General features: G+C 44.7%; 1 protein-coding gene across 1 annotated transcript in view; it reads right to left on the bottom strand.

Annotated features, from left to right (window-relative positions):
- TCOF1 (treacle ribosome biogenesis factor 1) overlaps window positions 1-9,070 on the bottom strand; it is a 47,821-nt gene extending 38,751 nt beyond the window's left edge. Inside the window, exons 1-5 of the mRNA XM_081180743.1 lie at window positions 8,815-9,070; window positions 3,937-3,992; window positions 2,181-2,308; window positions 1,759-1,856; window positions 586-952 (exon numbers count right to left, since the gene is read on the bottom strand). Coding sequence (XP_081036869.1) covers window positions 586-952; window positions 1,759-1,856; window positions 2,181-2,308; window positions 3,937-3,992; window positions 8,815-8,928 — 763 coding nt within the window. The 5' untranslated portion in view covers window positions 8,929-9,070. The remainder of the gene's footprint in view (window positions 1-585; window positions 953-1,758; window positions 1,857-2,180; window positions 2,309-3,936; window positions 3,993-8,814) is intronic.
- Between the last annotated feature and the right edge of the window lie 6,492 nt (window positions 9,071-15,562).

Here is a 15,562-nt window from a genome sequence, read left to right on the forward strand (position 1 = left end):
GACTTTCCAATAGACTAGACAACATATTATTACAATTGCTAGGCTTATGAAAACCCATACAGCACAAATTTATGGGGAGGCGAGTGACCCTATTTTGCATGTGATTTTGATTTAGCTAGATACTGGCCAACATCCTCATAAATAAATGAGGAAATCCAGAGAGAAAAATCTGTCAACAGACATCAAAATGGAAATGTATTTATTTCAGGTGCTCAGACAGCTCAGCATGCTTGCCATAACTTTAATCCAAGAAAGCTGCTGTGCTACACACATGCCTGCCTGCCTGCCTGCCTGTATGTGTGCTCATGAGAACTGCATTTGTGTCCTTTGGATCCTTCAACGTGTTTGGTCTCTTTGCAATGGACACCTGCTTTCACTGAGAGTACTGAACGTTTTCCTTTTGTTGAGAATAGTTTTATATTTATCCCCTCCAATAGAGCTGAAACAATCAAGGCTACAACATGATTTGCAAGGCAATGCAAGCCAACCTCACCGCAAGTCAAAAGGAAAGATTCGAGTCTGAGAGCTCGGATGATGTTTGTGCAATGCCTTGCGACACACATCTCAAGCCAGCCAACTTCTTACCTGGCTTGGGTACTGGGGTTTTTACTGCTGCTGGTGTCTTCTCTTCCTCACTTTCAGATGAGCTGCTGCTGCTGCTGCTGCTACTGCTTTCAGAGTTCTTTGTCTTCCTTGCAGCGGCTGCCTGTGATGCATTCTGCCCTGCTATAGCAGGAGGCTGCGAAGCAGATCCTGGTTTAACAGGGAGGATTTTATTCTGTCCTGCCTTTGTCACAGCCGGTGTTGGTGGCTTATTTGCAGTTGCCTTTTTCTGTTGCCCTTTTGCCTGGACAGCAGCTACAGCCACCCCTTTCCCTGGGAAGGAGTTCGTCTTCTGTGCAGCAAGTTGCAGCAAGTTGCTGGTTTTGTTTCCTGCTGCGGGGATGTTCACCTAAGAGGAGAAGCAATCTCATTACACTTGTCAAGTTGTACATAGGACACCACCAATGACTGATTCTTCTACACTGCTTTGAGGCTTTTCTACAATCAAGCGGTATAATTTCATAAATAAAATACATAGCCTATGCAGTCCATCACAGAGACTCCAAGTTTGCAAACAGCTCCAATAAGACCACATTAACTGGCAGCTCTGCATGTACAATAGAGAGAGGAGAGCTGTGCCCTACCTTTTGGACCATGTGCTTATTGTTATAGGCTTTCTCCTATTCAATATCCTCAAGACTGATTTCGATCTGAAGGTAGATCAATGCTTGTCTAGAACTGTCTACTCTAGACAATTGCCTAGACATTCAAAGATCGTCTAGAATTTACCATGTAAAGAATGCAACTTATTACGGTCACCCTAACAAGGTGCATTTGGATGCTTTTCAAACAGGGAATGTTTCCTTAGGGATTCTTGGTAGGTATGTTTTTTCTCCCAAATCTTACAATATCTGCTTGTGAGCCTTCAAAGCAGACACATCTCAGTTATTCCAGGCTCTCATGACTTTTCCTATATCCCTGAATTAAGCATTTTGGGGTTAGGTTTTCTGGAAGGTGAGGAGACAGCTCAAACCTTCCTCTGTTCTCTTTCTAAAAAAAAAGGGAGTTTCCAAAGTTTACCTGATGAGAGATTTTGAACATACACAAACAAAGCAAGTGCTATATTTGCAATCATGAAGTCTGATTTTCCACAGCTATCCTATTCTCACACACACCATTTACAAGCACTAGCAGTAACAGTAACTGCCTTCTCACCTCCTTGCCAGCACCTTCTTCCTCTTCAGAAGATGACTCCTCGTCCTCACTGCTGCTCTCCGCTTTAGCTAGGGAACTGTTATTCACAGCCACATTGCCTGCAACAGAGAAGAGATGTCAGCCTACACAAGTCTGAAGGATTTCAGTGTCTCCAAGGGGAGGGAAAACTGAAGTCGCAGGACAATTTCTATCCTGTCAAAGGACACCATGTGTCAAAATTCTAGACAGTATCTCAAAGTTCCATAGCACTCCTCACAGCAAAACCTCTTTGCAAGCAAACTGCATGTGTCAAGGACAGAGATGAGATGGTCCCTCACCTGCATTTGCTCTTTTCAAACAGCATCTAAGGTGCAAATTATACATCACAAAATAGCCAGGTAGTAAAGTGCTTGGGGACATGGAATTAGACAAGTGCATCTTACTTTTTATGGGTTTTGCTGCTTCCTCCTCCGAGCTCTCAGAGCTGCTCTTGGGATCAGGAACTCTGATCTTTGCTGGGCTGCCCTGCTTGATTTCCTCCGCCTTTCGTTTCTGGGCTTGTGAGGAAGTTCTGTTGAACAGATTTTGCAAGTATGTTGAATAGGCATTAAACGAGGATAGTTAGCTTAAAAGGGTTCCCTCAACAACTTTCTGAGTCTCATGCCTCTGTAGTAGAAGAACCACCACTGTCACTCATGAAACATTTACTTTGCTATGGAAATAAAACAAACTGGGTACTTCTTTGACTTTTTTTAAAAAAAGTTTGTAGTTCAGGCAAATTGTCTCCCCAAGTTAACTTTTAAAATTAACTTATTAGAGGCAGTAATAGAACTAATCATACCCAATACCGTGAAATTAGGATGAGGAGCTTAATTAAAACCTAGTAATAGCTTCATCCTATCTGCGTGGCTAATTTGAAGCTGGAATTTTCCAAGACTGTCACACTGATCACCTACCTGTCAAGAAAAAAAATGTTGAGTCTAAACTTTACCCAAGAGAAAAATAATTAAAGAGAAAAGGGATCAGCTAATGGATCTCTTGCCCACACACAAGAGTGAATGGATCATAGTTTAAACCCCCCCCCAAAGGGGTAAAGGGGGAGAATGAGCCCCACATAGAAGGATTGCCATGGTATTGCTGGTTCCAAGGGCCAATGTACAGGGGAACTGTGGAGGCGGAAGGAACCACGGAGAGAGAATAAACAGGGGGCAAAACTTGACAGTATCACTCAGTAGGAAAGTTGGCATTTCCTAGCAGATCCCTGCCTTCTACTGCATTTTATATCATGTAGGTGTCATTTGTCTAACCATTTAGCTAGATGGGACAGAGAGGAAGAGTGTGTGAGATTTACGCAATACTTAGAAAACAACTTTGGGGAAAACCTGGAAGTAAAAATGAAATGAAAGACTGAACCAATCAAAGTTGCGACCCACAATTAGTCAAAATTATGTAGGCAATGTGTACCGTTACTTGAGCATAGTGATTTATAGACAAAACACTAATCTTTTTACCTCAGGCCGAACAACTTTGCATTATCAATTTAGATACAATAAAGGATACACAGAGCCCAAGAACTCCCGGATTGATGGAGTGAAACAGAAGGAACTTCAAAGTTTTAATTTGAACAAAAAGAATAGGGACATAATATTCCACTTTTCATGAGCTGGGTGAAAGGGATTTTTTTTAATTTGGGGGGCTTGCTTCAGAAGTGCTTTCTGACCCTTCTACAGTACAAAAGGGGAGGACACTGGGGTTCTGATGCCCCCTTCCAAGGAGTTCTTTGAATGCTAAGCCAGCTATGCCATTTCCCTCACATGTGAAGACCCTCTATGCATGTAGTGACAGGTCTATGTAGAGCACAAGGAGGAGTCATAGGGCAATAAAGACCCTTCCTTGCCTGGTAAATCTATAATGGCTCCAGGATTGCTCCAGGAAGAGCCCCTTATTACAAACGCCAAATGCAACTCCACATGTTCCAAGAATGAAACAAGACTATTTTATCTAATCTATCCTTTTATTCAGGGTAAATTATGTTGGTCTGGAGGTTACCCTTCCAAAAGGGAAGTAATTAAAATGCAGAAAATACCAATACTACTATTATTATTAAAATGTATTGCTAATAAATACTAATTTAAAAGTGTGTCTATCAGGCACAGTATCAGACAAAAACATAACTTGTTTCTTTTTTGTTAAACTTACTTTTTCCACTGAGTGAAGATATCTCCGAGGGGGACTGGGGATGGTAGGAAGGTCTTCTGAAAGAGAAAAGGAGAAGTTAATTGTGACCTTTACCCATATCAAGAGCAGAAACCCCACTCTTTGGCCCCACATTTTTTAAAAACAACAACAACAAGAAAGCAACTGTAGAGTTGCTCCAAGTACATTACAGGCCCATATTAAGAACCACAAAAAATGGAAAACAATTTGGCCAAAAGATGCTCCCAAGACACAACTAATTTCTTCTCATTGTAGAATATTTACCAAAAACCCCCACTGGTTTTATATCCCCAAAGAGGCAAAAAGATAAGCCCAACATAATGGAAAATAGTATTTCTGGCCCCAGATTAAAATGTATCTGAAGGTTTTTTGTTTTTCTTTTTAGAAGTCTATATACTTATCAAGTACAGTGGTACCTTGGTTGTCGAACTTAATCCATTCCAGAAGTCCGTTCGACTCCCAGAACCATTCAAAAACCAAGGCGCAGCTTTTGATTGGCTGCAGGAGCTTCCTGCACTCAATCGGACATTCAGCTTCCGAAAAACATTTGCAAACCAGAAAACTCACTTCTGGGTTTGCGGCGTTCGGGTGCCAATTTGTTCAGGAGCCAAGCTGTTCGACTACAAAGGTACCACTGTACTTTCATAAAATCCTCAAGAGAAGTGTTGGCAGCAGCTACACCCAAGTGCCTAATAAATGCCAACTATGACAATTGGAAACATACTATTACCAGCACTGATAAATATATCCTATACCCAACTAGGATGTTGAAGAAACACACACATACAAAACTGCCAGCGGTTGCCAACTCTGACATCAACTAACACAACACTGTAGGTTTCCTGTAATATGCTTTTTGCATTCTTACTCTCCCTCTTGCATGTTACTTAATCCACTGTCAGTACAGCCAATTTTGGCTCCAGATTTATTTGCCTCTCATAGTTGCAATCCAAATGGAGAAGTCCAAGCAGTGGGGAGAACCACACCCACAAACAAAAGTGCCTGCAACACAGCTGGATAAGCATTTATCATATTTATCAAACAGTGCTATGTGCATTTTAAAGTACACACACCGGCCTCCTCTATACGAGGATAAGTGGGAGGAACTCACATATATTTAAATATCGAGAGATGCTTCTCACACAAAGCCACTTATGGGCATTGGGTTGGGGGGACACATTCAACGCAGCTCCTCAATGCATGAGAATGGCTTATCTGAACACCCCTAATAGTAACAGTCACTGCTCTACAATGTTATTTCTAGGTGGTAAAAGCCCACATGACTTCAGTCTGGATGAGAAACAAGTGGATACCTCTGAAACCATAAAGATTTCATCCAATATTGCTTTCAGTGTAATTTCATGTTTAGGGTCTTCATAATCTTGCAAACCTCCCAGCTTCAAGTCTGGCTACCCCAATCCTATATACACGTAGCATCATTCTCCTCTATGCCACAAAATACCTTCAAGTTGCAACGCTGTCTGCCTAAATTATTTGTTTCAGTCTGATAGGTAAACGACCCTGACAGTTAAGTTCAGTCGCGAATGACTCTGGGGTTGCGGCACTCATCTTGCTTTACTGGCTAAGGGAGCCAGCATTTGTCCACAGTTTTTCCAGGTCATGTGGCCAGCATGACTAAGCTGCTTCTGGCGCAATGGAACACCGAAACCAGAGCAACACATGGAAACGCCGTTTACCTTCCTGCCGGAGTGGTACCTGTTTAACTATTTGCACTTTTTTTGGCGTACTTTCGAACTGCTAGGTTGGCAGGAGCTGGGACAGAGCAACAGGAGCTCACCCCATCACGGGGATTCAAACCGCTGACCTTCCAATCGGCAAGCCCTAGGCTCAGTGGTTTAGACCACAGCGCCACTCGTGTCCCTGGTAGCTTAGCAGTACCTCAAAAATGGCAATGTTCAAAGCTGATGTGCATCAAGTCTTGCTAGTGCTACCACGAAGCTCTGTATACCTGTCACAGGTGGGAAGAAAGGTTTCATACTAAACAGAGAGCCCAGACAGCAGAACCACATTAGAGATTCTCCACTTAGGAGGTTACAGCGTTGGGGAAATTCTGTGGTGGTCCAGACATCAGGACTACAGAGCCTCCAAGGAGAAAATGATTCTGCATTAGAGTTCAGGGCTGTAGATTCATTCATTCATTCATTCATACCCCACCCATCTGGCTGGGTTTCCCCAGCCACTCTGGGTAGCTTCCAACAAAAGATTAAAAATACATTAAAACATCAGTCATTAAAAACTTCCCTAAACAGGGATGCCTTCAGATGTCTTCTAAACGTTAGATAGTTGTTTATTTCCTTGACATTTGATGGGAGGTGTTCCCCAGGACGGGTGCCACTAATGAGAAGGCCCCCTGCCTGGTTCACTGTAGCTTCATGTCTCATAGTGAGGGAACCACCAGAAGGCCCTCAGAGCTGGACCTCAGTGTCCAGGCTGAATGATGGGGGTGGAGACACTCCTTCAGGTATACTGGACCGAGGCCGTTTAGGGCTTTAAAGGTCAGCACCAACACTTTGAATTGTGCTTAGAAACATATGGGAGTCAATGTAGGTCTTTCAAGACCAGTGTTATGTGGTCTCGTACTTGCACTAGGCCATATTTTAAATAAATACACCCTGCTAGATGACCATAGTAAAAATATGCAGATTGTTCAAGTGTGTTGCTATTTTAAGCTATAAATTATTTTAATACTGGGTGGTGAAGACCATCTGCACCTGCAGACACATCCTCAAAACCAAATGCAAATAATTAAGCTTTACAGAGTCTGTGGTTTCTGGGTTGTGACCTCAACCATCCCAACTGTAAACAAAATTTAGGATAGGTCACAAGTGGCTTACTGCACTACAAGAGAACATAAATATTAAGGTTTTAAAAACCCACATTTCCTGAGGTTATACTCAAACAACACACTAACCCCTTGCTTCCTCTATAGGTTATATTTTTAATCTATTCAATATTGAAGCAGTTGTACACACCCATTAAGTAGATAATGTAAAACTCACATACTTTTATCATGAGATTGCTTTGGGTATATAAACCTCAAACCAAAACTCTAATTGGAACCCTTGAATTTAACAGGCTTAGGGCAAATTCACACATGCATGTCTATTTCTGAATAAACCTGCATCCATGAAACAGCCTCAGAGATTGGACATGAGTGTTACTAAACCCCTGCTTTCAATAAATCTATTCCAATGATGACTAACATTGTATAACAGCTGGAGCTTTCAGTTTCATTTCCCTTTCAGGCTCCTCGCACACAGTATTTTCTTCTGTACCTAGCAGTCACACATTCAACGGCAAGTCACTAAATAATATGCATGTGTGTGTGACTCTGTTGACACTGATACCAGGACAATGCTAGCTGAAGCAGACTAAATAATCAGCTAGGTTCAAGGGTACTAGCATAAAATGGAACATACAAGAACATGTTACTCTTGATAATCTGTAATAACTGACTCTCAACAGTCAAAATGTGGACTGGAATTCACAATTCACTCCTAGGACTGCTCAGAAAGGTTAGAAAAATCAATGAATTACCATTCCCAAATACTCGACTGTGAGAGGTAATCTGGATTTATAGGCAATACTTCGCAGAGTAAAATGAAAAAGCAAGGTTGCTTATCCTACATATCTAGATAGCAAATTATCAAATACTGTTTTGTTTTCACTATGCAGGGTGGCCCAAAAGTAGGTATACAACTGAATCGAAGTGGCAGTTGGAAAGAATAGTGGAGTCAGATAAATGGATTATTTTTCTTTACTGATATTGTGAACGATGACAGCAAACTCGCGCTAAGAACAAAAAGTGGATTCTAAAGCAGCATACCTACTATTGGGCCAACCTGTAGCCAGCAACATGGGGGTAGAGGTTCCTTCAGCCAAGAGTTACCCTTATTCCAGAACACGGTCACACAATGAACACCTTACATTTTAGGATACCACAGCTCCTTAGGATTTCTTAGATATATATATATAACCACACCCACCATGTTCCAAGTGTCCAGAGTACTTCATGTACATAAGGACCACCTGATTCCTTGTACAGTGGTACCTCGGGTTACAGACGCTTCAGGTTACAGACTGCGCTAACCCAGAAATAGTACCTCGGGTTAAGAACTTTGCTTCAGGATGAGAACAGAAATCGTGAGGCAGTGGCAGCAGGAGGCCCCATTAGCTAAAGTGGTGCTTCAGGTTAAGAACAGTTTCAAGTTAAGAATGGACCTCCGGAACGAATTAAGTTCTTAACCCGAGGTACCACTGTATCCCTGGCTGAGGTGTTCAGGGGAGCCTGTTAGTGGTCCCCACCCAGGCCCAGTACTGAAGAACTTCCCAGCTCAGATCAGGGAGGCCCCCCTTCCACTTCCACCACCTAGTGAAAACCTTTAATTTCAAATTGGGACTTTTAAGCTTTCTGGTAAGCATCCACTGGTCTCGTCTTCACTGCATCTTTATAACTGCACCGTACACCGCTAGAGGATACAAGCCACTGAAATAAAATCTCAGAAATCCTTTCAATAGGAGCCCTGGGTGTTCTGAAAAGCTGCCTAGAAATACACGCCTAATAAACTGTACAAACCCTTGCTAAGGCCTTGTGAGGCAAGGAAAGGCTACTGCTATGAAAATGGGCTGCTGGGCGCCACAGAACAAGCTTCCCAATACGAATTCTTCCCTACTGCAGGATTACCGGGGGCAGCTGCCTTGTTAGACCAGAAAGAAAAGACTTTATAGGGTTGCAGTTTCATAGAGTTATTGGGAAGGCTTGCTAGTGAGGCGGGGGGAGAGCAAGGCTTGTCAGCCCCCCCCCCGCCCCTCCACCCACGTGGGAGCCCGTGCAGTTACCTGCCCACTCTGTGCCAGCAGCTCCCTTGCTGCTCTCTCATAGCCAATCTGGACCAAGTGCTGGTGCATCAGAGCCAGCAGCTCTTTCTGCTCGCTGCCTCCTGCTGCTGCCATGCTATAGCAGCTCCAAGGTTTCCGGTCCTTAGCCCGCGTACACTGGCACCAGCGGAGGCGCGGGGTTCACAGCGAGTAGCTGATAAGCCACATGCTCCCTGCCACTTGCTCCTCTAACCCTTTGACCAGGCAGCGGCGCGTATACGTCACTTCCCGTTCCGCAGCCCCGGGGGCTCCTGGGAAGTGTAGTCTCTTATCGCCGAGCATCCCAGGCGCCCTTTGCTTGTAATTTGCAGGCTTTGTGCCTTGTATGCTGCTGCGTCGCGCTTTAGATGTGGGGCTTCAACGAGCGGCTTCCTGCCTAAAGCGCGACGCAGTATTTTTAAGGGCACAGCCGAAAGGACAAGCACGGCTCAAGTTTTAGGAGGCTGCATTTAAAAAGACAAAACAAAACAGCGGTTTTTGTTTTCTTTGCTCTGGATTTCTGCAACTTGCAAGGCATATAATACAGTATTAAAAAAGCAAAGCAGCTCATCGCTCGGTTTCTTGGGACCTGCAGGGTAGCTCAAGATTTTCTAAGTTCCTCTGTTTGGAAAGACTGCTCGCCCAAGTGTAGATTGCATTCCACATTTAGCTTTTTTGTAAATATTGCTCTATGCAAATAGCACTTCCGTTTACTTAAACACCTGATTGTATCTCAAAATTCTGGACACCTACCAGACCATCTGTTTAAATTAGGTTGTTTTTTTCAGGCAGGTGGTTTTAGAGTTGTTTTCTTACTGAATAAGGTGTTCTGCTCTGGGTAGCTGCTGCCATTTAGTGTCTGTGTTGCTGCATTTAAATTTATATGTAGTTATACATAGAGACAAGGCAGTTAGATGAGGTGAGTGGTTGCCACAAGCCTCAAAGTTGGTACTTTATAGGAGAAAGTTGGCTCTGCGCACTCTCGGTAAAGAAATGCCTCTATTTTTAGACAAGTTAATAATGTCCAGCGGAGGCTTTTGCAACTCTGAAATACAGAGCTCTTATTTGTGTACAGTGAAGGCTGCAGACATGTACCCACTTACCTAGGAATAACCCTTTTACCTAGGAGTAAACTCAGTGGGGCTTGCTATGAATAAGTATGGGCTGCAATCCAAAATCCACTTCCCTGAGACTAAGCCCCGTTGTAAACATCTGAGTAGATATGCATGGGATTATTAAAAGAAAATTGGCCCTGCTTCAGGAGGTTCTATAGATTTTAGTTATTTGCTGCATGTTTAGTCCACTTTTCAAACAATTACAGTGGTACCCTGCAAGACGAACGCCTCGCGAGACGAAAAACTCGCAAAACGAAAGGTTTTTTCGTTTTCGAGTTGCCTCACAAGACGAATTTCCCTATGGGTTTGCTTCGCAAAACGAAGCTTGCCCCGGGGACAGCGGGTCTTCTCTTTTGAAGCAAGGGGCTGTGGGGAGATCGCTATCTCCCCGCAGCCCCTTGCTTCAAAAGAGGTCCGGGGGCAGCGGGAAGCGACGCGCTTCTTCCCCGCTTCCCCCGGACGTCTTTTGCAGCAAGGGGCTGCAGGGAGATCGCTATCTCCCCGCAGCCCCTTGCTTCAAAAGAGGTCCGGGGGCAGCGGGAAGCGAAGCGCTTCTTCCCCGCTGCCCCCGGACGTCTTTTGCAGCAAGGGGCTGTGGCGAGATCGCTATCTCCCCACAGCCCCTTGCTTCAAAAGAGGTCCGGGGGCAGCGGGAAGCGATGCGCTTCTTCCCCGCTGCCCCCGGACCTCTTTTGAAGCAAGGGGCTGCGGGGAGATCGCTTCTCCCGGTGCTCCGAAGCCGGGCGGGGGGCAGGGGACACCTCCCGCCGCCGCGGGGACACCTTTTGAAGGCAGGCGGGGGGGAGCAAAGACTTTCGCCCCCCCGCCCGCCTTCAGAAGAGGTCCAGGACCTCTTCTGAAGGCTGGCGGGGGGCAAAAGTCTTTGTCCCCCCTGCCTGCCTTCCCAGGGGCTTTTAAATCGCCCCGGACAGCGGAGAAGTCCTCCGCTGTCCGGGGCGATTTTAAAATGCCGCCCGCCAGCATTTTAAGATCGCCCGGACAGCGGAGAAGTCCTCCGCTGTCCCGGGGTTTTTTAAAATGCTGGGGGTGGGAAGAAAAGCCCTTGTCCCCCCCCCCAGCCTTCAGAAGAGGTCCGGGGACAGACTGTCCCCGGACCTGGTCTGAAGGCGGTTTCCCTAGGAACGCATTAATTGATTTTCAATGCATTCCTATGGGAAACCGTGCATCGCAAGACGAAAAAAACGCAAGACGAAGAGACTTGCGGAACGAATTAATTTCGTCTTGCGAGGCACCACTGTATTGCCTCCTGAAGTAGCTCGCATCAATATATAAAGTTTAAAAAGGAGAGAGACAGGACCTCCCACCAGGCTTACAAACTAAAAGGCATAACACACAATGAATGAAGGATGGAGGCAAAACTTGGAGGATGGAGATTAGTTCTCTAAGGCAAAATAGTGAGCTGCAAGAGTTTAAGCCAGGCCAGTCTTCACTTGCTAGTGTTCTTCCTTGAATAGCAGTTGGTGGCTCTTGTTCCTTTACCCCACAAATGGGGTCAAAGTATCCTTCCTCTTGCTTCTGATTAGTCCCTGGACAACTGGCAACTTGGAGCTGAGTGCGTATTCTTTCTAGTGGGGCAGGGAGACAGCTCTACAGTAGCTCCATGTCAAAGCCTATGGGTGGGACTGGGTTGGTCTCTCTTTTGCCTTGGCATTATTACTGGGAGATAAGAGGAGCAGCTTTCTAATGGCCCAAGTACAGTGGTACCTCGTGTTAAGTACTTAATTCGTTCCGGAGGTCCGTTCTTAACCTGAAACTGTTCTTAACCTGAAGCACCACTTTAGCTAATGGGGCCTCCTGCTGCCGCCGTGCCACCAGAGCACAATTTCTGTTCTCATCCTGAAGCAAAGTTCTTAACCCGAGGTAATATTTCTGGGTTAGCGGAGTCTGTAACCTGAAGCATATGTAACCCGAGGTACCACTGTATGTCATAGTTGGCTCACTACTAGGCCTGTGGTTTTATATCTATAAGACAGCATTTTGTAGAGGGAGGAACTGCAGGAGTGATAAAACCAGGTGGGCTGGGTATAAATAATAAAATTAGTATTATTAAGGAAGTACAGTGGTGCCCCGCAAGACGAATGCCTCGCAAGACGGAAAACTCGCTAGACGAAAGAGTTTTCCGTTTTGGAGGTGCTTCGCAAAACGAATTTCCTATGGGCTTGCTTCGCAAGACGACAATGTCTTGCGAGTTCCTGCTGGGTTTTTCTCTCCCCCCCCCTTTTTCTAAGCCGCTAAGCCGCTTATCAGCTGATCCGATCAGCAGATAAACCGCTAAAAGCCGCTAATAGCGCTAATCCACTAATCCGTCAATGGGCTTGCTTCGCAAGACGAAAAAACCGCTAGACGAAGAGAATCACAGAACGGATTCTTTTCGTCTTGCGAGGCACCACTGTAGTAAGAGCAGTGTAGTTGCTCTTGCTTTGACAATAAAAATGGAAACTTCATTCACGTATTGTTTACTCATTTTTTTCTGTTTGCATCCAGCCTCACTTTTAATTGTCCCATAGGGCTCTGCTCAAGAACGAGTGGGGGGTGATAAAGGCAAGAATGGAGAGATAACCAGCTTCTTGTTCCCTTTCTGCATAGCTGTCAATGTTTCCCTTTTTTAAAGGGAAATTCCCTTATTCCGAATAGGATTCCTTGCAAGAAAAGGGAAAAGTTGACAGCTATGCTTTCTGGGGTAACCTGACACACACCGTCTGAGAATCCAGGATATAGATGGTGGTGTTTCTGTACTTGGTTATAGAATTAGAGTACAGAGTCTTGTTATGTTTCAAATATGCCAGTGTAATGCTTGCAAATTATCACTTGATGGCACTGTAGTGCTGTTTTCGCAGCTAAAACATGAAACATAAAAAGGAAGGCCACCATTGGGGGGGGGGATAGCCCATCCTTCATTTAGACTCTGTAGTAGAAGCCTCATTAGAAGGTGCCCCTAAAGTGGACAGCAAGTCTCAACCAAAAATATGCTAGATGGCAGGGATCCCAAATCAGGGTGTTTTGCTGGAAAAAAAATCCATTTATGAATTACCCCATGTAGTAACATCTGTAGCACTGGGATGAGATTTTGATCCTCTCCCTTCTCTGTTTCCTCAGCTGTTTTTCTCCCCTGAAGGAATATAGTGGAATATATAGTGGAAAAGTCTGCTTTTGGAAAAAGGGAAACGGAGACACCCCTTTAAGGATGTTAATGGCTGAGGCAGACATATGATTGCTACTGCTTGAGTTGAGAGGGTGGCCGCTGGTCTGGTCTCTGGCACTCTCTCCTGTCCAAGAGTTCTGACCAAAAAACAAAATGGAGATTGATAAATCTGACAATGCTGCACCCCAGAACTGTGCCCTTGTTTTGCACGGAGCAGCAGTTACATGCTAAAGAACAGGGTGCAGAAAGAGATCAGTCCCACAAAGGGACATTTCAGGAAATAATTGGTCAAAAAATGTGGTGGAAGACATTTGCAAACAAAAATATTATGGTTGTTGTTCCATTAATCTTGCTGTGTCACCCATCTCTGTTCAAATAACTTGGATCAGGACAGTGGCGTAGCGTGGGTTGTCAGCACCCGGGGCAAGGCAAGTAATTTGCGCCCCCTAACCCGTGGATTTGCGCCCCCTAACCCTAACCCCCAGATGTTGCGCCCGGTGCGGCCGGGCCCCCCTGCACCCCCCACGCTACGCCACTGGATCAGGATTAGGCAACCCATGGATGTCTCTCCATAGCCTGATGTCTCTCCATAGCCTGGAAAAAAACCCCAATTCTGCCAATAAGCCTTGGTGGACTAGAAACATCCCACAGTCCTTGTGTTGCTTTAAACCCCTGAGTTACACCGCTCTTCTCCTCCTCACAGTATTTTTCTCCTTTCTCCCTCATTCCCAACAACCTTCCTTTGTCCTATCCTCAGAAAGAATATTGCAATTCTATCTAGCAGTCCAAGCCATGTATGTGGGAGCTTGAAGTATTATAAATATCCCAAATGGCCTCTCCATTGTGGGAGTTTTAGTAGCTCTAACCCAAATTCAGAAAAGGTAATAGGATACTTTAAGTGTACTGAAGAGGCCATCTTAGGTCCCATGTTAACTAACATGTAAGAGCACATTTCTTCTGATGTGTACTGAAATGACTATCTGCTTGGCTTACTTAAAAGCACAGTCCATCTGTATAGAACCAAACTATTGAGAGGGAAGGGACAGGGTGGAGGGAGAGGGGATCATACCTTAGCGCTAACCCAAGACACAAAAGGCCAAGATGGCCTCCCTGGCACCATTTCCAGGTACAGAAGTATCAGTGGCAGAATGACACCCTCTATCACACCTGAGGGTAGCAGGTTAACATAAGTTATGCAGGGCAGGCCTCCAGCACCACTGCTGCTTCTCATCTTCCAGCATCAACCGCCTGGGGTCTATTTGTCCACCAAAATCACTACAATCTAACCCAATGTTTGCTACATTTGCTTTAGCAAATGGCTTTCAGCCACCTCTGTTGTTAGATGCATGGGTCCAAGACTGTTAATTCCAATAAGACTCAGTATGGAGAGCAGGAAAGTAACAGATAGATAGATGCATCAAAGACAAACAGTACACTTACCCAGATTGTTGCAAAATGTTGTCAGTCTTCATGAAGGCAGCTATAAAATTAGAACTTTGCTTCCTACTGAGACTCGTGATAAATTCATTGCAATTGCAGCCTGATGTGCTTCAAGGTCATATAAGTCCAAAAAGGCTCATAGGCTTCATTCATGAATAGTCACCAGCAAACTATGGGGGGGGGGGGGAGGAGGCGGAAGAGAAGCATTACAGCAACAGAACCCACTTAAATGGATGAATCCGCAGTTTTTTCTCGTCCCATAGTTACCGGCACAGAAGGCATTTTGAGTGCTTTTGTAAACATGGCAAATAATAAATAGAGCTATTCAGCTAAGCAAACATTTGCATCATTATAAATAGGAAAAAGCTGCCGTGACCAAACTCTGGCACGGAAGGAACAACGCCAGGTAATTATTAAAAGGTGAGGTTTTCGATTCATGTTGTTTCAACTGGAAGTGGAACTATTTTGCCCTCTCTGTATTTTTAGGAAGGTGGAATGCCCCTGCTGTATCTCAAGAAGTCAGTTCCTTAGGTATGCAATTTCAGTGCCAGGAGTGACCAGTGACTCATGAAGGGAATTGCAGGAAGCTGTTTTACAACCAGAAGGAAAGGAGGTCAAGCAGGTAGAGCTTTATACACTCATAATCAGGACTGTGGTCTTGTGCCTCTCGTCTCCCTGGGTTACATATTTTACTCGGTACTTTTAAAACCACTTATGTGGCTCTTCATTCAATTTTAAATTATTCAAGTGTGCCAAGTTTTGAAACTGGACATGTCAGTGGACTGGAAGCTTCTGTGGTCCCCTGTCAGAAACATATGGAAGTGTGCACCTCATAATGATGCCTTCAAAAGGGTGTTTAGGCCTTGAGAGTTGATGCGGGTCTGGTGTTCATGTTGCATACATAAGAACCAGGGCCATTTAATGCCCAGCTAACCTTGGCAGCCTTTGCTGTCTTATCAGAGTATCTGGAACTTTCAAGTTGTTTCAATGAGCTAAGGACCACTGAAAAACC

Source organism: Podarcis bocagei, assembly GCF_964188305.1.
Source record: "Podarcis bocagei genome assembly, chromosome: 2".
Classification (NCBI taxonomy): Eukaryota; Metazoa; Chordata; class Lepidosauria; order Squamata; family Lacertidae; genus Podarcis; species Podarcis bocagei.